General features: G+C 39.0%; 1 protein-coding gene across 1 annotated transcript in view; it reads right to left on the bottom strand.

The window, feature by feature from the left end:
* The window catches only part of cdh13 (cadherin 13, H-cadherin (heart)), a 1,114,993-nt gene that overhangs the window by 113,269 nt on the left and 976,087 nt on the right, over positions 1-25,637 (bottom strand). Inside the window, exons 9-10 of the mRNA XM_073070318.1 lie at positions 15,390-15,572; positions 4,840-5,093 (exon numbers count right to left, since the gene is read on the bottom strand). Of these exons, the coding sequence (XP_072926419.1) occupies positions 4,840-5,093; positions 15,390-15,572 (437 nt within the window). The remainder of the gene's footprint in view (positions 1-4,839; positions 5,094-15,389; positions 15,573-25,637) is intronic.

The following is a 25,637-nucleotide window of genomic DNA, read 5'->3' as shown; positions in this document are numbered from 1 at the left end:
TGAGTTATTACTCTTCCAATTCTTTTTTCAAAGTTTTAGATTTGCTCAGAAAGTCTTTCTTTTTTTTGGTCGTATGCTCAGAATGGACTGCCCAGTCCCCTTTTTTGTACAGTGTAGTGGGTTGTTTTCTTCATTTAAATATTTAAAGCTTTTTTTCTTTCCATGAATTGATAAGAGGAGAATTAGCTGCCTTCTTTTTGATTAAGTACTACATACTAGCTTACTATCATACTATGTATGATTTTGATAATGTCTATTTCACTTTCTGTTTGTATTGTTGTCGATACATATATTTGAGATAATTCCCCTCTTGTTTGTATTTACGCTCCATTTAAATCAATAAAAAGATTAATAAAGAAAAGAAAGAAAGAAACTGTTCCACTAAATCTCTTCCACTCAACCCCTCCCTCTACACCTATTTCCTCCCACCCCCCCCCCCACACCCCCATCTCCTCATGCTTTGGGCTATTAAGTATGACCTTAGAACCCAGACCAGGTAAGTTTAGTTGTCAGATTCCTTCTTTTAACCTTCTAATAAACAACTACAATTTATTCAATAGAGTTGATTGACATATTGATAACTTCCTTTTTGCTGGCAGTTTGGTCTATTCATCAAACAACTGTGTGAACAAATAAAACCTTCTAATCTTCTGTCTCACATGAGGTTTGCTAATTTTGAGCCTGAAGTTTCTATTTCTGATCATTCAGTCCAAGTTAAATATCTGCTACCATTTCTGCTTCTCAGCATTTTAATGACTTGGATTATGTCGCTGCTAATATTCTTCAATCAAAGTAGACTGCATTTTGCAGCTCAGTTGTATGATTCAAAGATATCACATGACAGAACAAAGGAAGTCTTCCAGGACATGAAATAAAACGTGTTCAATTGAAAGCAAAAGCTTCAAAGCTGCACTAACTTCAAATGCACATAGGATGTTAGCTGATTATTTCAAGTTATCCATAATGCATATGAGGGAATATGCATATAAAAAGCCTTGCCTCAAACTGCAAACCTGTGTAGTGCAAAACATTACGGAACAGCAGGAACAAACGCGAAGGCTAGCACCCCAGATTTTGCAGGAATAAATGATTTAATGTCAATATGAAAATCATCTTAAAAGTTATCGTAAACCCAAAATGATCTTCAATTTAGTCATGCCAGCTGAGTGCACAGAATTTAGCTTCTACGATGGAGGAGTGTTGGCACAGTCATATGAGTAACTCCCTGCACTGAAGCTAGTAGAAGAAAATAAATGTTGTAGTTCTCACACTAACAATCAAATGAAGCAGACTGGATCCCCTTTGGACACTCTGTTTTCTTTTAATAAACATGTCACACGATGTAGCATTGCTGGGGATTTAAAAAGATCATGGAAGACAATTACCTTCTCCATTTCTTCAAAACTGGAGTTACATGAGTCATAAAGTGCAATATAATTAAACTACCTACCTAAGGAAAGAGAAAAGGTTTAAATTTAACCTATTCTGCCTAGCAAATAGTCAGATTACATTGTCCGTGGACAATAACTGTACTTGTAACGTTCTCAATGTTTTAAGGACTGTTTTACATTTCTAGCTACTGATTAACTTTACAATAGTCTGGGAACTGAAAGTTCCTAAAGAAGGCTGCTTGAAGGCCTTAAATTGAAATGATGCCTCATGACTTTCCTTCTCATTGACATCTTAAATGTTGACAGTTTAAATTACCAAATGTAGCTAGTATCTGAGAGAATTAATAAGGGGAATCCTGAAACCAGGTTAAGGTCACACACTCGATTTATAGCTATCCCCTTCCCCATGCCTGAGTTAGATTACAATAAGTGAAATAATTACTTCCAATTAAAGTAATGCAATCACTCTGGTGCAGCCGATGTAGATTTAATCTTAAAATGCAGTATCATCTTGATGTAAACTGCATCACCACAATGTTTCTGACACGAATTAGACCAAAATTAACTTACCATCTGTAAAAGAGGGCTCAAAAACAAATTACACCTCCTTTCCGTGGTTAACATAGGTACTTCGTGATCAACACTTATTTTTAAGAATAAATACAACAGGATACCATTCAGCTTCTTTTGCCAGCTCAGCTTTCGGTAAGAATATGCTAATCGTTTGGCTTATTGCTACTTACCTTAACCCCAAATCTATAATAAATATTCTCAAAATAATAAATATTCCCAATCATCAGGTTTACTGCACTTTATAACAATATTATAAACCTTTGCCTTTCAATTAACTACGGTTAACTGCAGCTAGGCCAGTCTTCCTGTTAGTGTTTGTGTGTCAAAGATATATTTATTGTAAATTATCTATTAACTCTTTAGCTGTTGGCCAGTGGTCATTTACTCGAATGTATTTTAATATAGTTTTCCAATCTATCATTGACAACTTGATGCACCATCAATAACTCACGCTGAGACTTAGGAAGTGAGATATCGGCTTTTATTGACTGGAAGAATAAACAGCACTACATCCTGGGGAAAATGAGGGAGAGCAGCAGCCCACAGTCGCCTTTATACAGGGGTCTGTGGGAGGAGCCACAGGAGCAGTCAGCAGGGTCTGTGGGAGGAGCCACAGGAGCAGTCAGACAGGTATATCTAGTTCACCACACAACTGATGGGTCACTTATTTTTAAGTTGCTTTGTTTTGATAAGATCATAATCATATTTCAAGTCTATATATAATGTCCTCTCATGTGATGATAAGTATTCCCCTGGAGACTCCCTAACTACCAGGTTATGAATAACCCATCTTATTGCATGCTACTAAATATTTAAAACTGCTATTTTTCTCATTGGTTAACTAAAACTCTTGCATATTCCATGATTTTTGTCCTTCACGTCATCATTGCTGGTTTTGCTTACCCAGTCTATATGCAGATTGAAATCCCTTGTGAGGAGACTTAACTTTTCTGGATCTACTAGTATTGATTTTCTCTAAGCTCTTTCAAACCAAAATGGTGATGATGCCCTGCATTGTACCAGAATCCTGCAAAGCATAATGTAGCCATAAAGGTAAAACAAGGTCCACTCATAAAAATGTTGCGGCAACCGAAACAGCCTGATAGACCATGTTATCTGGCTTTATTAGTCAGCACAGTTGTTAAGGACTTTAAATACTTCTGCATGTACCTGACATTCAATGATGTTCAGAAACTATTGAAAACTAATGAAAATTGAAAAATGCTTTAAAACCTTGCAGAGGTTAAACCACAAAAACATTAAAAAATTAAAACTATTCAAAAACATAAAGTAACTTGTTACAATTACTTCCCTCTCTATAAGTGAATGCTTTCAATGGCATCAGGTCTAACCTGGTTCAGATTTATTGGATAAGTTAGTTAGTGTAGCCACTGAGGTACTGCACGGAATTCATTCTTCATCATGAAGTCTCCATGAGGAGTTCATTCGGGAACAGCAAAGTATAGGCAGCATGGGAATCGTTCAGGATTTCCACATTTACCTGAGATGCCCAAATTACATGGCTTTTGAGCTGAGAACTGCTAGCATGTCACAACAAGCTTTGATCTAATGTTAAATATGTTGATATAACTTGACAATCCCTTCTTAAATACTTTGTGGAAGAGCTGGTGAAAATTAGGTTCAGTCACCTTAGTGACTTGGAATTATTCTATTCCAAGTTGATGTTAACTTATCTTCAGCAGTACCTCATTTGAATTTCCAACAAAATGCAACACTGACCTACTTAACATTCAAATATTGTAACACAGTGATGTAATTTAACAATATTTTTATGAAACCCCTGCTGCCTGTGTCTCATAGGAAACCCAGGTGGAAGAAACCTTGAGCTGAAGGAGTCAAAGTAAATACAAAAAAAAGCTTTTACCAGAACTCCCTGTGGATCAGGTTGTCTTTTGAATGCTTCAGAGCATAATGTCCTGAAGATAATTTTGCACTGTACACAAATCTCTCATAGGACACTGGAATGAAACAGTGTGTTTAACGTGATACAGGTAAGGAACTTTGAAAGAGAATGAACCATATCTTTTTTTTTGTTTACACACAAAATGCTGGAGGAAATCAGCAAGCCAGACAGCATCTATGGAAAAGAGTAAACAGTCAATGTTTCAGGTTGAGACCCTTCATCAGGAGTTCCTCCAGCATTTTACTTTGATTTCCAGAATCTGCAGATTACCTCTTGTTTGACATTTCTTTCATTTGTTAATCCAAAAATCACAGCTGTGGTGTTTTCACACTAATATTCACTGTATCAATTGTTTCCTGGTCTTGAACTCATTTTTTTATTGGTAGAAAAGATATTTCAACTTGTAATTCCTTTTTTTTATTTTTAAGAATCTTTGAATATTGATTTATCTCCTTAATAAAAGTTATGACCTGAAAAACACTTACAGCTTATAAATGTTAAGAATACTGCATCTCAGGCAGTTACTTAAAGTATTATTTCATACAATAATCTGAGCACAAATAGTGTAGTTCATATCAAAATCGAACCTTAATCTACTTCATCCTCCAATCTGACACTGTATGGCTATAGTACTTGCACGTTCTGTTTGCTTTCTGTGCTCATCTGGAGAACTATAAAATAAGTACAATGTTTTGACATCCACATGTCACATTAACTTTGTTTATCCTTGGCCATTAGATTTTGAATCATGTAAACAGCAGGAGTATAAATTAATTCTGTTGAAGACGGTAATTGTGTCGCATCATATCATATGCATACAGTGTGCTTCGAAAATTCAAGTCAATGGAACCAAATTTCAGAAATGTGATTTCAGAATCATACATGTACAGCCCTTTTAACACTCAAAACAAAAGATAAATTTTTTAGTGAATTACTTTATTAAATACTTACTTAATTGTCTGCTTCTGTAGAATATCTTGATCAGTTGCATTCAATGTCACAACAACACTGCCTATTGGGATGTTCTCCAGTTTGACTACATTTGTTGGATCTGGATTGAAAATAGGTGGTTCATTGGCATCAACAACTGTGACTTGTACTGTGGTGGTAGAACTGGGACCATAACTTATTTCTGGCATGATTGGGTCTTCATTCTCCACTTTAATTAGCAGCGTATGAAATGCAGATCTTTCATAATCCAAAGACTGGAAAAGAAAGAATTGAAAATAATTCAATTACACAAATCATGAGACAAAATAAAAATTCAGAACTTCCTAATTATAGCTAGAAACCATATCTTTTCAATGAGAGTAATTGGCTTAATTTCCCTAACAGCAGATAGCATTTAAAATACATTTGCTCCTTTATCATTGCTTGAACAAATTGGTGAATACAAAGGCAAATGTATTCCAGAAGATCCTTATGTGCATTTAAGAATCAAGTAAATGAAACACATTGATCTTTCTCCTTACTTCACAAGCAATGGAGTACATGCAGTATCTTGGGTAGTTCTATCGTTTCCTTGTTATTATTAATGTTTTTATTTCTGAAGGTCAGTGGTGACAACCTATTGCAATTGGCTTTCAACCTTAATTTAGAACTGACCTCATTCAACAATAATTGGGGACCCCATGCACCCCTCATACAATCTCTTCTCCCTTCTGTCATCTGGGAAAAGGCACCGAAGCATTCAGGTTCTCACAACCAGACTATGTAACAGTTTCTTCCCCCAAGCTATCAGACTCCTCAATACCCGAAGCCTGGACTGACACCTTGCCCTATTGTCCTGTTTATTATTTATTGTAATGCCTGCACTGTTTTTGTGCACTTTATGCAGTCCTGTGTAGGTCTGTAGTCTAGTGTAGCTTTCTCTGTGTTGTTATTTTTTAAGTAGTTCAGTCTAGTTTTTGTACTGTGTCATGTAACACCATGATCCTGGAAAACGTTGTCTCATTTTTACTATGTACTGTACCAACAGTTATGGTTGAAATGACAATAAAAGTGACTTGACTTGACAATTTAGGCAGGGCCCTAAGTATTATAAAGGATCACACCCATCCGTCCAGCACCCTCTTTGACTTTCAACCATCAGGCAGAAGACTATGATGCATAAAAACAAGAACGGTTAGAATGAAAAACAAACATGAGGAAATATGCAGATGCTGGAAATTCAAGCAACACACACAAAATGCTGGTGGAACACAGCAGGCCAGGCAGCAACTATAAGGAGAAGCACTGTCGACGTTTCGGGCCGAGACCCTTCGTCAGGACTAACTGAAAGGAAAGATAGTAAGAGATTTGAAAGTAGGAGGGGGAGGGGAAAATACAAAATGATAGGAGAAGACCGGAGGGGGTGGGGTGAAGCTGAGAGCCAGAAAGGTGATTGGCAAAAGGGATACAGAGCTGGAGAAGGGAAAGGATCATGGGACGGGAGGCCTAGGGAGAAAGAAAGTGGGAGGGGAGCACCAGAGGGAGATGGAAAACAGGCAGAGTGATGGGTAGAGAGAGAGAAAAAAAGGAGGGGGGGAGAAAACTAAATATATCAGGGATGGGGTAAGAAGGGGAGGAGGGGCATTAACGGAAGTTAGAGAGGTCAATGTTCATGCCATCAGGTTGGAGGCTACCCAGCTGGTATATAAGGTGTTGTTCCTCCAACCTGAGTGTGGCTTCATCTTGACAGTAGAGGAGGCCATGGATAGACATATCAGAATGGGAATGGGACGTGGAATTAAAATGTGTGGCCACTGGGAGATCCTGCTTTCTCTGGCAGACAGAGTGTAGGTGTTCAGCAAAACGGTCTCCTAGTCTGCATCGGGTCTCACCAATATATAAAAGGCCACACCGGGAGCACCGGACTCTGTATACCACACCAGCTGACTCACAGGTGAAGTGTCGCCTCACCTGGAAGGACTGTCTGGGGCCCTGAATGGTGAAAATCCATGGCCTCCTCTACTGTCAAGACCACATCCCATTCCCATTCTGATATGTCTATCCATGGCCTCCTCTACTGTCAAGATGAAGCCGCACTCAGGTTGGAGGAACAACACCTTATATACCGGCTGGGTAGCTTCCAACCTGATGGCATGAACATTGACTTCTCTAACTTCCGTTAATGCCCCTCCTCCCTTCTTACCCCATCCCTGATATATTTAGTTTTCTCCCCCCCTCCTTTTTTTTCTCTCTCTCTACCCATCACTCTGCCTGTTCTCCATCTCCCTCTGGTGCTCCCCTCCCACTTTCTTTCTCCCTAGGCCTCCCGTCCCATGATCCTTTCCCTTCTCCAGCTCTGTATCCCTTTTGCCAATCTCATTTCCAGCTCTTAGCTTCACCCCACCCCCTCCAGTCTTCTCCTATCATTTCACATTTTCCTCTCCCCCTCCTACTTTCAAATCTCTTACTATCTTTCCTTTCAGTTAGTCCTGACTAAGGTTCTCGGCCCGAAACGTCAACAGTGCTTCTCCCTATCGATGCTGCCTGGCCTGCTGTGTTCCACCAGCATTTTGTGTGTGTAGAATGAAAAACAGTTTCTTCCTCCAGGCTATTAGGCTTCTGAACTCCCTGCTGCATCATTATATATGAAGTATTACTGGTTAATCTGTTCCATACTTTAAAATATTTACGATTAATGCACTTTAGTTTGTTACTTATGTGTGATTCATCTGTACATTTTATCCTTACCTTCATAAGCTATAGTGGGCTCTCTGTGTTATATGTACTACTGTGCTTTACACTGTGGTTTGAAGAAACATTGTCTCATTTATATAAACATGATATTGTCATATATGTTATATACATGTAAGAGTCAAATGACAATAAACTTGACTTTATTTGCACATGGATAATGAACAGTTTGGGCCTCAACATTAATCTCAGCCTCACAACGTAAAAATTGCTCATAATACCTACTCCCTTTTTTATTTCATTCATTTTCTGGGTTCTAGCAAAGCCAGAATATATTGCTCATCTTCAATACCCTTGGAGAAAGTAGTAGTGAGCTGCCTTCTTGAACTGCTGCAGTCTATCCAGTAAAGGTGCTGCCACAGTGTTGTTGAGGAGGAAGCTGTAGGATTCAGTTTGACTGACAATGAAGGGCCGGTGACTGGCCCATGACGAAGCTAATGATTGGGTACAAATGCAGACAGAGCAATGAGTTAAATTGTACCACAGAAGCAAAATTCAAGAGGGTGAAGAATGCAGGACTGAAGGTGCTATTTTTAAATCAGAAATAAGGTGGATGAACTTGTGGCGCAATTAGAGATTAGTCAGTACGGCACTGTGGCATCACTTAAGTCGTGGCTGAAAGATGGCCATAGTTAGGTGCTTAACATCAAAGGATATACTTTCTATCAAAAGAACAGTCAGGAAGGCATAGGCAGTGGTGTGGCTCTGTTGGTAAGAGATGGAATTACATCTTTAGAAAAAGGTAACATTGGGTCAGAGAATCTTTGTGAGTGGAGTTAAGAAACTGCAAGGGAAAAAAGAAATATTATATAGGCCTCCAAATAGTAGCCAAGATGTGGGGTTGGAATTGCAAAGGCATGTAATAAGGGTAATATCGGAATTGTAATGGTGGACTTCAACATACAAAGGGATTTGGAAAATTAGGTTGGTGTCGGATCACAAGCGAGGAAATTTGTTGAATGCTTATGAAATGGCTTTTTGAGAGCAGCTTGTGTGTGAGCCTACTCAGGGAAAGACTATCTAAGATTGGATGTTAAGTAATAATCCAGAGCTTATTAGGCAGCTTAATGTAAAGGAACCCTTAGGAGGCAGTGATCATAATTTGATTGAATTCATACTGCAATTTGAGAGGGAGAAGCAGCACTCACATGTATCAGTGTCGCAATGGAGTAAAGGGTATTACAGAGACATGAGAGAGGAGCTTGCCCAGGTGGATTGGAGGAGGATACTGGTGGGGATGATGGCAGAACAAAGATGGCTGAAGTTTCTGGGAATAGTTCACAAGGCGTGGGATAGATATGCCAACAGAAGAAGTAGATCTCAGATGACAGTAGAAGGCAATCTTGGCTGACAAGGGAAGTTAAAGACTGCATAAAAGCCAAGGCAAGGGCATATAAGGTACCAAAAATGAGTGGGAAGTTGGATAATTGGGAAGCTTTTAAAATCAGAGGCAAATAAAATGCTATAAAAAAGAAAGGGTGAAATATGAGGGCAGAGAAGAGGAGGAACTGCTTTTCTCAGCCTTTTGTGATTCATGCACAAGCACTCGCAAGTCCCTCTGTACAGCAGCTTGCTGCAATTTTTTACCATTTAAATGATAATCTGCTGTTTCATTTATCCTTCTAAAGTTGATGACCTCGTATTTACCAACATTGCATTCCATCTGCCAGACCCTTGCCCACTAACTTAAACTATCTATATCTCTCTGCAGACTCTCCGTATATTCTGCACATTATGCACTTCCACTCAATTTAGTATCATCAGCAAACTTAGATACACGACACTCAGTCCCATCTTCCAGATCATTAATGTATATCGTGAACAGTTGCTGCCCAGCATTGATCACTGAGGCGCACTGCTCACCACTGATTGCCAACCAGTAAAACACCCATCGATCCCAACTCTCTGCTTTCTATTCATTAATAAACCCTCTATACATGCTAATACATCACCCCCAACTCCATGCATCCTTATCTTATGGATGACTCTTTTATGGCTGCTGGAAATCCAAGTAGATAACATCCATTTGTTCCCCTCTTTCCACTGCACTTATTATATCCTCAAAGACCTCTTGTGTTCCTTGGGGTCAGTATTGGGACCGCTACTTTTCACATTGTTTGCCAGTGATTTAGATAATGGAATATGATGGCTTTGTGGCAAAGTTTGTGGGTGATACAAAGTTATGTGGATGGGTAGGCGGTGCTGAAGAAGCAATGTGATTGCAGCAGTATTTGAACAAATTGGAAGAATGGGCAAAAAAGTGGCAGATGGAATACAATGTTGGGAAATGTACGACAATGCAGTTTGGTAAAAGGAACAATAGTGCAGACTATTATCTAAATGGGGAGAAGGTTCAAACATCAGAGGTGCAGAGGGACTTAGGAGTCCTCATACAAGACTCCATGAAGGTTAAATTACAGGTTGAGTTTGTGTTAAAGAAGGCAAATGCAATGTTGGCATTTATTTCAAGGGGAATAGTATAGAAAAGCAAGGAGATAATGCCGAGCTTTATAAGACACTAGTCAGGCTGCACTTGCAGCATTGTCAGGCTGTGCTGTCATTGGAGAGAGTCCAGAGGAGGTTTATGAGGATGATTGGGAAAAGAAGGGGTTAGCATATGAAGAGTGTTTGGCAGCTTTGGACCTGTACTTACTGGAATTTAGAAGAATGCAGGAGATCTCATTGAAACCTACCAAATGTTGAAAGGACTGGATAGGGTGGATGTGGAGAGGATGTTTCCCATTGTGGTGGTATCTAGAACTAGAGGGCCGCAAAATTTTGTGGCCACAAAATTGAGTGGCGACCTTTTGGAACAGAGTCTTTTAACCAGAGAGTAGTGAATCTGTGGAATACTCTACCACAAACTGCAGTGGAGGAGAAAGGTTGTGGGTATATTTAAGATGGATGTTGATCATTTCCTGATTGGTCAGGGTTTCAAAGAATAGGACGAGAAGGCAGGTGTATGGTGTTGAGTGGGTTCTGGTATCAACCATGAAGGAATGGCTGAGTAGACTCGATGGGCTGAATGGCCTAATTTTGCTCCTATGTCTTATGATCTTATGGATATATTTGCAAGTCATGACCAGGAGTGGAATTTTAAACAAAAAGAGATTCAGCAGTTGCTGGAAATCCACAGCAGCACACACAAAATACTGGAGGAACTCGACAGGTCAGACAGCATCAATGGTGGGGAATAAGCAGTCAACTTTTGTGGCTGAAACCTTATGCTAGAAGGTCACTGATGAAGCCACTGAGAGTGGATGGGTCCAGGACACTGCCCTACACAATTCCAAAGGAATTGTCATGGAGAGCAGTTGATTGATGTGGGGGAAACTGGCACAATTTTGGTCCATTAATTAATGTTTACTGTACCTTCATTATATTACTCCAAATCTAATCTTTTGTCACTTTGTTGAATAGCCACTTATTTGGCAACTTATTAAAGGCCTTTTGAAATTCCAAGCATACCATATCAACTAGTTCTCCAGCATCTACCCTGCCTGTTGCAACTTCAAAAATTTTGAACAGATTTGTTGAAAATAACTTTCTTAAATCGAGGCTAACCTTTTGTCGTGGTGCTGGGACACTGCAAGTAAAGGACCTGTCTGAACTACACATTCAGAATATAATCTGCAAAAAAAAATTAAGCGGGGCTTGTATAGCATGAATATAATTCCCAAAAGAGAATCAATAAACCAGAGAGGGAAATGAAGATACTAGATATAAGGATTAAAGATTTATTTCTTCCCATGTAACGACTGTTGGAGAAGTCACTAACTGAAAGGATTATGGAGACAGAAAAATCCACTACGTTTAAAATTCATATGGATAAGCGCCTGAAGTGAGACACTCTATACATCTGCAGAGGCAAAGCTTGGAAATGGGTTAAGGTGAGTCGGGTCATTTCCTGCCAGGATTAACATAATGGCCTTTTACAGCATAAAATGTCTACAATCTATACCAATGCATAAATGAAGGAATTGAGTAAATTCAGCAAAATACAAAGGTAGATGTAAAAGCAAGCTGTGAGAAGGACACAAAGTGTCTACAAAATGTAATAGATAGGCTAATTAAATAACAGATATTGGATATATGACATACACTCTACTTTTTAGAAATAGTCTCTTCCCCTCTGCCATTAGATTTCCTAATGGTCCATGAACTGAGAATCAGAATCACAATCATATTTATTACCACTGATAGAGGTCATGGAATTAGTTGTTTTGTAGCACTAGTATATTGAAATACATAAAATATACTATAACTTACAATAAAAAATATATATTTAAAATGAAGTAAGTCATGCAAAAAGAGAGCAAAAATAGTGTGGTAGTGTTCATGGTTCATTGTCCATTCAGAAATCTGATAGCAGAGGGGAAAAAGCTGTTCTTAGAACATTGAACATAGAACAATACAGCACAGTGCAGGCCCTTCGGCCCACAATGCTGTGCCGACCCTTAAACCCTGCCTCCCATATAACCCCTCACCTTAAATTCCTCCATATAGTCTAGTAGTCTCTTAAATTTCACTAGTGTATCTGCCTCCACCACTGACTCAGGCAGTGCATTCCATGCACCAACCACTCTCTGAGTAAAAAACCTTCTTATAATATCCTCCTTGAACTTCCCACTCCTTATCTTAAAGCCATGTCCTCTTGTATTGAGCAGTGGTGCCCTGGGGAAGAGGCGCTGGCTGTCCACTCTATCTATTCCTCTTAATATCTTGTACACCTCTATCATGTCTCCTCTCATCCTCCTTCTCTCCAAAGAGTAAAGCCCTAGCTCCCTTAATCTCTGATCATAATGCATACTCTCTAAACCAGGCAGCATCCTGGTAAATCTCTTCTGAACCCTTTCCAACGCTTCCACATCCTTCCTGTAGTGAGACAACCAGAACTGGACACAATACTCCAAGTGTGGCCTAACCAGAGTTTTATAGAGCTGCATCATTACCTCGCGTCTCTTAAACTGAATGTGTGACTTCAGGCTCCTGACCCTCCTCCCTGATAGTAGTAATGATAAGAGGGTGTGTCCTGGGTGGTCGAGGTCTTTAATGATGGACAGCACCTTTTTGAGGCATCGCCTTTTGAAGATGTCCTGGGTGATGGAGAGTCTGTGACCATTATGGAGCTGCTGAGTTTACAAACCTCTTGCACCTTTTTCCGATCCTGTGCAGTGACCTCTCCATATCAGATGCTGATGCAATCAGTCAGAATGTTCTTCAAGGTACATCTGTAGAAACTTGCTAGAGTCTTTGGTGACACACCAAATCTCTTCAATCTCCTAATGAAATATAACTGTTGATATGCCTTCTCTGTAATTTCATTAATTTGTTGGGCTTGACACACCCAGGAACATTACCTCACTATTTTAAGATCATAAGACATAGGAGCAGAATTAAGCCATTTGGCCCATTGAATTTGCTCCACCATTCAATAATGACTGATCCTTTTGTCCCCATCCTCAACCACATATTCATCTATGCATTTTGCCCTCTTTTTGCAGAATTTATTTATATATTTCTCATTGAAACATGAAGTCCATTCTGTGTATTGGAGTGTACTGCTGCTGCAAAATGAAAAATTTCACAGAAAATGATAATGTATCCGATTCTAGCTGAGGTATCTATTTTGGTACAAAGAATAGGAAAGCAAATTATTATTTAAAGGGGAAAGGAGTAAAGGATGTTTGCTATTCAAAAGATCCTTGGTAAACGTGCTTATCAACCACATCAAGATAGCATGTAGCTTCAGCATATCAATATGAAGGTAAAAGGAATTTAGGGTTTTGTTTCAAGGAGAATGGAATCTATACGGAGGAAATTATGATACAGTTGTTCAGAATGGTGTTGTTTGAGACTGGTCATAGAGTCACAGTTTGGACTTCTTATTTAGGGAGGGATATATTAGTTCAGATAAGTTTTGTAAAGTTGATTTCTAGGTTAGTGTTTACCTTATGAGGAAATTTCGCTTAGCTGTGTCTCCAATCAGAATAACCCAAAGGAGCTTTTACAGGAATGATACCAAGAGACTGTATCCCCTTATGGAGACATCTAAAACTAATGGGAGGGAGGGGTATAGTGTTACGTACCCGTGACACGTGACAGTGGTGTACTTGTCACGTGACAGGTGTTGAAGCTATACTGGACTTGAGGTAATGGTCTTGTGATGGTGGAGTGACGTCATTTTCCCACCAGTAGAGGTCATGTGACAGGTTTTTTTTTACAGGGTATAAAAGGAGGACCCCTCCCTGTGAGGAGGGGCAGTTCGTGGCTGGATTTGCCATGTTGACTTCATGCCACTGCGTGATTTAATGTTATGACGCAATTTAGTTGAAAGATGAAGTTTTATTTAATGCCTAAAGTTTAAAAGGTCATTGCCAGCAGTTTCTTTATAATACTGCTAGTTGAGAATCAGTGGAGAGTGAAAATCAGAGTTCGGGAGTTAAAAGATCGAGGGAAGTCGATTTCGACGGTGAAACGGGTTCGACCTTGTTTGATCCTCATTCGGAAGGAATTCATTGACTGTGCTCGTGTTAATCCCTGTGAAATAGCTGAAAGGATTGAGTACAGTGTTGTAAAGGAAAGGTCAGTGCCTTTAAACTGTTACATTTCATCTTCGTAAAATTCTTTGTGGGAAAAGTAGTTCGACTGGGAACTGCAACAAGACGATGTGAAAGAGAATTTAAATCGTCCTAAAAAGTCTCTCCCTTAAATGGACTGTAAGCATTTTGAACTTTTGCAACATCGCTTTAAGAGCTGTTTTTGCAACATCGCTTTAAGAACTGTTTAAGCTGCTGCACAGCAGCTGATTTCCGGTTACGTTAGTGATTTGTTTACTTTTGGGGGGTTTGTTTTCAATGTTTAATAAACGTTTTGTTTGTTATAAAAACCCCTGCCTCACTCATATATTTATTGTTGCTTGAATCCGTAACAATAGCTTCAAAATTAGGGGTTATCCACTTAAGGCAGATGAGGAAGATTTAGTAAGAGTGTTGTGATTTTCTTTGGAATTAACTATTCCAGAGAGCTGAGGAAAATCATGAATATATTAAAGCCACAGAGATTTCTGGACTACCATGTAGCCAAAAGTTATAAGGAATGGATAGGGAAATGGAGTTAAGAGCAATGATTAGCTTAGCAATGTTCATACTGGATAATAGAACAAGTTCAAAGGGCACTATAGCTATTCCTGCTCCTATTTCTTTTGTTTTCATGCATTTCTGAGAAGTGTGTAAGTTAGGTGACATATGCAATCTAGACTACCATTCCTTTCTTGACTATATCCTCATCCTGCTCTGATCAAAACATAGGGAACAGAGGGATATCTATTTCAAATTTCATCAAAAATCTTAATGGGATTTATTTATTTTAATTTTAGGATTAATCTTTATCTTCCAATGTATGGAAAGTCAAGGAAATGTTAACCTTGTAGCTGGGAAATGATATAAACTCAAAAACATCTTTGTCAGCATAATAATCAAGCATTCAAAATTCCTGACATAATTCAATCATCCGAGAATATTAACAGTCTATGAATATGCACAAGAAGAACACTTCCTTACTGGAACCAAACAAAAAGAACGTATCTGCATCTCTAATGATTGATGAAGAGAATTAGTAAAAATAAGAACCTATTAAAGAATGTGATCCTCTTACACATTAACATACAAGTTTCCCCATCAGCAGTGACTCGTGTACCTTAAATACTTTTGGTGCCCAACTTCACCCAGATATTACTGAATGGAATCTAGTGATCCTTCTTTCCCTCGCCTCCAACACCAGCAGAGTGTGCAATAGGCTGAGCACTAAAAGGTACTTACTTTATCAACAGATAACATTCCCTCATTAGTCTTCGGGTTGGTTTCAATCTTGAAATTCTGGTCAGGATTTCCATTGATGATGGTGTAGACAGCTCTCCACGCTCCAGTAGCTGGGTCGTCATTGTCCTGCACTGTAAGATTTACTATGATGCCAGTAAATCCTTCCTTCACTGTAGCTTGAAACTGAAATAAAAAGAGGACATTGCTATCACTAGGACTTCAGTCATAAATCAAACTAAATTACTCTCATTTTCTTTGAACTTTGTGGTGATGTCATATTTCCTTGAAATGCTCTGGTTTGTTATCAACAGATAACAAAAAAATCATAAAAGATTTATTAACTAAGGTTGAAATGATTAGGCCTTTATTCCTTGGAATGTAGAAGATTTCCATCCAAGGGGTCAGTGTAGACATGGTGGAGGATTACAAATACCTGTGGATACGAATTGACAATAAACTGGACTGGTCAAAGAACACTGAGGCTGTCTACAAGAAGGGTCAGAGCTGTCTCTTATTTCCTAAGGAGACTGAGGTCCTTTAACATCTGCCGGACGATGCTGAGGATGTTCTACGAGTCGGTGGTGGCCTGTGCTATTATGTTTGCTGTAGAGTGCTGGGGCAGCAGGCTGAGGGTAGCAGACACCAACAGAATCAACAAACTCATTCGTAAGGCCAGTGATGTTGTGGGGTGGAATTGGACTCTCTGACGGTGGTGTCCGAAAAGAGGATGCTGTCCAAGTTGCATGCCATCTTGGACAATGTCTCTCATCCACTCCATAATGTACTGGTTAGGCACAGGAGTACATTCAGCCAGAGACTCATTCCACTGAGATGCAACACTGAGCGTCATAGGAAGTCATTCCTGCCTGTGGCCATCAAACTTTACAACTCCTCCCTCGGAGTGTCAGACACCCTGAGCCAATAGGCTGGTCCTGGACTTATTTCCACTTGGAATATTTTATTTATTATTATTTAATTATTTATGGTTTTATATTGCTATATTTCTACACTATTCTTGGTTGATGCGACTGTAACAAAACCCAATTTCCCTCAGGATCAATAAAGTATGTCTGTCTGAAGGGGAAATTTATAGAGCAATACAAAATTATGATGGGTATAGATAGGGTAAGTGCAAGCAGGGTTCTTCCACTGAGGTTGGGTGGGACTACAACTAGAAGGAATGGGTTAAGGGTGAAAGGTGAAAACTTCAAGGGGAACATGAGGAGAACCTTTTTCATTCAATAGACAATAGACAGTAGGTGCAGGAGTAGGCCATTCGGCCCTTCTAGCCAGCACCACCATTCACTGTGATCATGGCTAATCATACACTATCAGTACCCCGTTCCTGCTCTCTCCCCATATCCCTTGACCCCGCTTATCTATAAGAGCTCTTTCTAACTGTCTCTTGAATGCATCTAGAGACTTGGCCTCCACTGCCTTCTGGGGCAGTGCATTCCACATATCCACCAGTCTCTGGGTGAAAAAGTTTTTCCGCATCACTGTTCTAAATGGCCTATCCCTTATTCTTAAACTGTGGCCTCTAGTTCTGGACTCACCCATCAGCAGGAACATGCTTCCTGCCTCCAGCGTGTCCAATCCCTTAATAATCTTATATGTTTCAATCAGAAGGTTGTAAGAATGTACAACAAGCTGCTAGTGCAGGCATTGCATGTGAGTTTGCTTTCAACGTTTAAAGTAAGTTTGGAAGTTACATGGATGCCAGGTGCATGAAACGGCATGGTTCGGGTGTAGGTCAATGGGACTAAGCAGTTGAACTGATTCAGCACGGACTAGATGGCACAAAGGGCTGTACTTTTCTACGACTATGACTCTAACTGATATAAATTCAAATAGTATTTTATATTCAGTAGAGACACAATGTTTTTAGATCAACGGCTCTACACTCTCTCTCATCCTTGCCTTTGCCCTGACCCACATATCATTAGATGTAAACTAAACCACATGAAATGCTCATTTAATTGATATTCTTGTCCACTGATGGTCCATTAGAAGGCAGAATGCCTTTTGATTGGGAGTCAGTTTAACAAGGGCATTTTCTATAAAAGCAGGCGGGTGTAGTGAGGGAGTGTGAGAGACCTTAAAACAAGGAGATGAGGCATTCTAAATGTCAGACTGGCAAGAAGTCTAGATTAAAGGATACAAAGCCACAGGACAAATAGAAAAACTGGAGTCCTGGTTGCCTTCAAGACAGAAACCTGGGTGTAGGATTAAAATGTACCTGTTTCCTGTGAAAGGTGGGTATAGATATTCTGCACCAATTAATGCAAGGAGACCACTGCTGTTCACAATTTATATTAATGGTTCAGACTTGGAATCAAGAGCATTATTTCCAAATTTGAAGGTGATACACAATTAGAAGAGTGCATTGTGGAAGATAGCAACAAATCACAGGAGGATATTAATAAAGCCCTTGAACTTTTTATACATTATTTAAAAAGGTGGCTTGATTTCTGTACTACAATTTCTTGCATGTTCATCTCTGTTGCGAGCACCAAATATTATAATGAACAAGCTATCATGGTTCAAAGTGTTTACTTCTTTTTTAAATATATTTTATTGAAGGAATGACACAATACAGAATACATAGTGGATTACATTTTCGCCATTTTGCTTTTATATCTTACCCCTAAACAAAACTCCCCTCAACCTCCCTCCCCGAACATACCATGGCAGCTAATGTATTTACAAGACAACAATTCACAAATACAAGTACGGACATTTCACAGCCATACCCCCACACTACTTCAAGATGAAGGCCCACACACATCCACAACATGTCAGATGATCCAGAATACCCTCATATTTCAATTCATCAACCACCCTGTGAGGTAAACCATATGCGTGCTAAAAGAGAGGCAACTTCCCAAGTACAATCAGATGCCCTCAACTAGTAGGTAATTCCTTAAGACTCCCAAAATATGACAAGAAAGGTCCCCATTTCAAACAGAACTTTTTCTCAGACCCCCTCAAAGTGAATTTAATCTCTTCTAATTTCAGAAAAAATATTACGTCCTCTAACCAAGCAGCAGCAGATGGGGGAGTGGCAGATTTCCAGACCAGCAAGTATCTCCTATGGGCCAAAAGTGAGGTAAATGCAACGATATCCCAACTGATTTGCATTTAAACCCAAAGCATCATCCGCCACCGCAAATACAGCTATAAGCGGGCAAGGACTCAGTGTCACCCCCAAAACCTCACTGATAATTTTAAAAACCAGTGTCCAATAGCCATCAAGCCAAGGGCAAGACCAAAATGCAAGCACCAAACCAGCCGGAGAGAAGGAACACCTGTCACAGCCAGCGTCCGTCCCGGGAAAAAAGTGTTTACTTCTATACACATATTAGCATCACCTGGCCTTTGAAGTGTAAATATTTATCAACAGTTAAGCTTCAAGTTTTATTGTCATTCAATCATACTTGAATACCCATGAATACAGCCCAATGAAACAGTGTTCCTCTGGGGGCAAGGTGCCAAAAGTCATACACAGCTTGAGGCATAGATAGCACATAAGATAGCAGTAAACATACAGTCACCCAAAAAAATACAGTCCAAGTCCCTGAGTCCACGAATGTTGCAGCAGACTGCAATCAAACATAATGCATCTTGTCTTCTGCTGATGCTCAGCAGAACACTGGAGAGCAACATAGTTGCTGTGCCTCCCCAACTCTAATACTCCTTTGGAGTGCACCAGCTCTGACTCCTCTCTCCTGGGCGGCTGAAAACCTCAGTTTGAGGTTTAGTCCTCTCTATGACCGAGGCCATGCAGATCCCCTGCTGAACACACCCACTATTCGCCATTAAAACAGTGAATCGCATTTGCAGCATTCCACATCACCAATGTCCAACATGGTCTTGTGATTACAAGAAAAGCGAATTAAGATGATCACTCGCTGTCAGACTATGCATCGCCTTCACACATGGATGTGTCTCTGATGCAGTGAGCAGCACAGTACGCGCTAAGCCCAGCTTGTTCACTTTCTCCACCAATGGGCAACTTACTTACGGGGTATACCTGCAGTACTGGAAACTCTTAATGTCCGGCAGGGAATTAACATTGGATGGAATTGGTAAGGATGCTTGTAATCAGTGTTATAACCATGAGAAATAACATGAATGAAATATTGTGAAGAGTGACTGATTATTTCCTATTCTTTCTCAAATGCGTTTAACCTTTGCATGCTAACTAAGTGAATCATATTGGAAATAAAGCATACGTCATTCTTTGGAACCTTATTTTCATGATACAAACAGAACACAACCAATCAGCAGTAAAGGCTTTGATTTCTAACAGACGAGATAACTCTGCAAACCATCTGGCTCAAAGATGTTAGAAAAAGCAGGCAATATGAGAATCATAAAGATGAGAAATTCTGCAGATTCTGGAAATCCAGAGCAACAAAATGCTGGAGGAACTCAGCAGGTCAGCAGCATCTATGGAAATTAATAAACAGTTAATGTCTCAGGCCAAGGCCCTTCTTCAGAACTGGTAAGGAAGGGGGAAATGGTGGGGAAGGGGACAGAAAAGAACGATGATAGCTAGCCAGTCTGGGTGAGTACAAGATCGAAGTATCGGAGGGCACCAGAGATCACAGAGGAGGAGTAGTGAGAGAGCGTCTCACTGAATTCCCGTTGAAGAGAAGATTTAAACTTTTTCAGGGGAGCCATCCCTCAAAGAGACTTCACAGTGGAGCATCAAATCATAAACATACAGATTTGTGCAGATGCTCGTTTCGGCTTGACTAAAAGTCTCATATACATTTTTCGTTTTAGAGTCACATAGGATTAATAAACATAGACCTAAGCATGAATAGAAATCGTATGCATAATTGAAGCAAATAAATTGCTCGTGCTTTTACTTCTCCAATTCCTAATTCCAGTTTATCCACTTACATCACATTTATGGGTAGCTAGTTTTTCTCTAGAGCTGTCTGAGGGACGGAATGAGTTTAGTGCACCTGAAGCTTGCACACTGTCCACTGAAGCTCTGACCTAGAATTACCATATTATGAATATATGCATGATTGTGACCTACACAGCACTTGCTTCCACTGTTCTATTGTACACAAGAGCAAAACAAATGGCCGATAACGAGATGGCAAAAGGATGATTCAATTCACTGTCGAGTTCCCAGATTTCTGAAAATATTATACCTGCTAGTATACTTTTGTCAAATATTTTTATACATGATCCAAAGTAACTCTAATATATAAAAATTAAAATGTGAAAAATACAGTAGCTCATGTGGTTCAAAAAAATCCTTTCTTAGTTTTTAAACAAAATATATTTCATATTTCCTTTGTTTTGAATATAAATATTTATACAGTTTACAGTGCCTTAAAAAAGTATTCAGCCCCCAAACCCTTTGTTCACATAAATGAGTATTACAGCCAAGGATTTTGATCAACTTAACTGAATTTTTTAATTTGTGTATCACACGCTCCTTTGTACATAGTACAGCCTAAAAAAATGGGAACATTGTAAAGTACAGAAAACTAAGAATTCAAAAACTAAAAATGTCAGCAGTTCAAAAGTATTCATTCCCCTTTCCTCAGTACTTAGTTGAACCACCTCTCGCAACTATTACAGGCAGTAGAATTTTTGGATAAGTCTCTATTATATCGTATTATTTTGAATATGTTTAAATATTTTGCTGTTCTCAAAGTGGATGCTATAAATCAGAACTGTCAACTTCCAATAACAATTCAATCTGAATTTAAGTGGCAATATGCAGTAGGTGGTTCACAAAAATCCTTCTGCCACTTGGGCAGTTTTCACGAATATTTTAATGTGCTCAAAAGCCCTACCGTCTTGAAGTGAAAACACAAGCCTGTGCTCTGGTGTAAACTGATGTAACTTGTCAAATTCAACCTCAGGCTTTATACTTAATCCTGCCATCTAGAAGCTGACATTGCACTAATAATTGGATCAAAGTGAAAATGCTGGTGAAAAAAATAAATTGTGTGCCATTACACAACGGAAATGGAAAATGAAGACAAAACTGGAAAATGTTTCCATGTTCAGAATGATCAGTCACCGTTCACTTGAAATTACACTGCTTTTCCAAAGTGAATTAAATAATGGTTTAAATTATTGCATAATCAGAAACGCACCATGTCTAATAACCCGATGAAAATCCAGCACATTTTCTAACATTATTATTATTTGCTTTTATTTGCAAAATATGTTGCTTGGCAACCTAATAATATTTTATTCAGGTGTTAAATTTATATCAATAATAACAAACAGTGTTATGAATAGCCTGAGTTACATAACATAAAATTATATGAAATAGCTACCATTACCTATTTACTAATTTCATTTGTATACATTAGCTAGGTATTGCATAACTTCTTATATTTCAAATTTAATAACTTTGAGTTGTTGATTCATTTTCTTTCCTCTAGTCCAATTTTAGGCCTTCGTGAAGGGAAAGTTTGCATCAGCTCCTTTGATAATAGACAGGAAAGATCCAAATAAATTCAGTAAAGTATAACTTTAATTAAACTGATAAAGGAACATTTTTCTAAAATAACCTGTGCTTAGGCATATTGTGGCCTAAGCAGGATTCTTAAAAATTTAGTCAAAGTGCTTTGTTGGGAAAAGCTGCTTATGTTCCTCCATATTGATCCTAATTGTTGTCGTTCTGGACAATGTGCTATTTAACTGGTTGAGATTCATCCTGTTCATAATTGATCATCTTTTCTCCTCCAATCCAAATAATCAAATTGACAATAGACAAATTTTCCATGTCTTTTATTTTCAGAAATCTATTCCATGTTTCAAACTTCAGGGATAGGGCTTGGACGGGTCATTAAAGGACCAGTGCGGTCAATAGTAGGAGTAAAGCAGCAGAACAGAAAACAATAGTTTATAGATCTGCTCTTGCTTCTGATGGCATGTTTAATTCCCTTATAGCAGGAGTTCGCAACCTTTTTTATGCCATGGACCAATCCCATTAAGCAAGCGGTCTGTGGACCACAGGTTGGGAACGCCTGATTTATTGGATGTGGGAATCATTGGCAAAGCCAACATTCATTTCTCCTCCCAAAATACTCTAACTGCAGCTTAAAGATTTTGGGGTAGATATTCAACTTTGTTGTACCCATTTTCAAAATGAAAAAATGGGGGTAAAGGGGTCTAATATAAGCACCATACTGCTATACTTAATGGTGTCTGAAGCATGCTTTGCATTATTTTGCTTTGAAGGATTTGCAAACCACTATTCCTTCCACTTGTGTATATGAAGATGCAAAGCTCTGCATTGTAAAACACTGCAAGGAATATTCCAGGTCAATATGATTGAGTTGCACCAGGTATTGTGTTAACAATGCCTGTGGAACAAAGTTGGGCCTGTTCCTTGTCAGAATACTGGCAATCCTGTCCTGATGTCAACTCAAAGCAAACATCATGCTAAAGATGGTTCTTCAGCCTGCCGGAAGATCCTTTCCTGAAACATGGATGCCCATCACTGGATGAGACTCAACAACTGGCTTCCACACAAAAAAAAAATTAAAATATATTATGTGAGGTCAGGAGGTGCAGGTGTATCCTAGCCAGCTCTAATGGGTTACTTTCAGGCCACAATTTTGCCTTTGAGACACTTGGCTGAATATTACCTTCACTTCAGCAACTAGTTTCCAGGGCCTTCAAACTTCAAAGAAGTTCTAAGTAAATTTATTATCAAAGTGTCACCATATACAACCCTGAGGTTCATTTTCTTGCAGGCATTGACTGTAAGTACAAGAAACACACTAGGGTTAATGAAAGGCCATACTCAACAGGGCAGACAAGCAACCAGTGTGTAAAAGACAATTAACTGTGCAAATACAAAAAGAAAAAAAAATAAATAAGCAATAAATATTGAGAACATGCCTCCATAAGTTGTGGCAACAGTTCAGTGCTGGGGCAAATGAAGTTGAGTTAAGTTACCCCTTCTTGTTCAAGAGCCTGATGGTTGAGGGTACTGGCTGTTCCTGAACCAGTAGTATGCGCCCTGACGCTCCTGTACTATCTTCATGATGGCAGCAGCAGGAAGAGAGGATGGCCTGGACGGTGGGCGTCCTCGATGGTGGATGTTACTTTACCGTGACAGCACTCCGTGTTGATGTGCTCAATGGTGGGGTGGCTTTATCCGTGATGGACTGGACCATGTCCACTACTTGGGACTTGGAGAGTCCATAGTAAAGCCCTACGCATGACACTTTTTTCACTGGACAATGAAAACACCAAACTACAAAATATGTAGCATTAATGCAGAAGTATGTTTGTTTGCTCTTGCCAGCTGTTATCTTCTCTGTAATTTCCCTTGCTGACAACTTAATTGCATTACAATCACAATCCCTATTAATCCTATTAATTGAAATAAACCTACAGTTAGGCCTTTATTAAACTCCTCCCAAAACTTTGTTAGCCAAACTTCTGATTGCAGTATGTTCTTAACTACATAAAAGCAAGGAAAAAGCACGAATAGAAGGCACAGAGTGAAATAGTATTTTTCAATATTACCATTCCTAACAGCACATTCCCTGTTGCATTATTTTGAATGACATACAAGGTATTTTAATAGACAAAACCACTTAAAGCAGGGATTATATTGATGCACTTCAGTGCATTGATTTCTTTCTGCTTGGTTTTAAAGCCTCAGAATTGCACTCATATCCTCTTCAGTGAAAATACGGTTACTTTTGACAAGTCTTTATCTATCTGAAACTGAAAAAAAAACATGTTTATAATATTATTATGGTGTGCAATGTGGGATGTCAGTTCTTCTTAGCATTATGAATGGAAGTGTGTACTCTAGATAGCATTGTGGCAGTGCTCAGTGCTCATTTTGAGCGCATTGTCGAAACATTTTGTGATGTATTGAAGATAGAGGACATGGACTTCTTCATCAGAGTTCCTCAAATATAACATTTTGGTCTTATTTCCTGCTGGTGGATGAGACTAATGGAGCTGTAAAGTGGCTGTGAATATAGCAGGCAGGGGAGTAACTCAAAGCAGAAGTGCCACCTTACTATGCTTAGAGGAAGCCGCTTTAATACTGAATGCAAATAACCGATGACATATTGAACACAGGTCCTCACAATTTAGATTAGAGCATGTATTTCATGAGACACTTAAGTGTGAATGGTAAAAATTCAATAGACTTTCTAATTTCAGATTCATATTGGGCTTTGAAGGACCTCTTCATGTTCTCTATTCAATTTAGATCTCAATCTGAGCTACTCAGGGAAATTGAGGGAAAATAGAGTGGAGAATTCCTCATGTTATATTCATTTGTCTCAGTGTTTTAACCTTGACATCTAGAGCTGATGTCAAATCAAGTCCACACAACTTTAAAATAACCTTTACTATGCTCAGAAGAAAACTGAAGTAGAAAGACTAAATCAGCCTAATAAACTTGGAAGCATTGCAGTTCATTTTTTCCCCCTGATCTTGAAACTACAATCATTCAACAACAGTGGCACAGATGCAAAATAATCCTACTCAGCAATGTCAGAATGTTAAATGCAGCTTGCATCTAAAAATGCACTCAAAACCCAACATCAAAGAAGGAGAAACATCTGAGGAGGGATCTGCTTATTTTAAGTACCAACAAGTGACTCTTATGTAAAGGTCAAACGTGAAAATCTAAAATTGCTGAGCAATAGTGGATGCTTCAAATGTCATATGGTTTGTAACTGAAGGTGATATTGGAGAGAATACTGCATTTTCCCAATGTTTATGATTTTAAAAAAATCAGCTGTCAGACAGTGCAAGCTCGACCTTTGCTCAGGATTCCAAGTCCCCGGTGATTTCTACATAATTGTGGTACAGATGGGAGGAAAGGAAAAGGAAAGCCAAGTTTCCTTTTGTTACGATATAGCAACAATGAATATATAAGTGAGACAGGTTTTTTATAACAAATAAAACATTTATTAAACACTGCTAAAAAAAAACCCAAATGTAAACAAACGACTAACTTAACCGGAAGTCGGTTGCTATACGGCAGCTCGAACAGTAATTAAAGCGAGAAATGCAAACTCAGTTCTTTAAAGTAGTATTGCAAAAAGTCCAAAATGATTTACAGTCAGTTAGGAGAGACTTTCCTTGAAGTAATAAATTCTCTTTTGTGACATTACTGCTGATCCCAGCAGAAGTATGCCTTGCCCGAAAGATTTACGATGAAGGAAATAAAACGGCTTAAAGGCACTGACCTTTCCTTGGCGAAACCCTGCACCCAGCTCT

This window comes from Hemitrygon akajei, chromosome 17 (genome assembly GCF_048418815.1).
Source record: "Hemitrygon akajei chromosome 17, sHemAka1.3, whole genome shotgun sequence".
NCBI classification, from domain to species: Eukaryota; Metazoa; Chordata; class Chondrichthyes; order Myliobatiformes; family Dasyatidae; genus Hemitrygon; species Hemitrygon akajei.
Note: the sequence above shows the minus strand (reverse complement) of the source record. Positions and strands in the feature narration are given on the sequence as shown.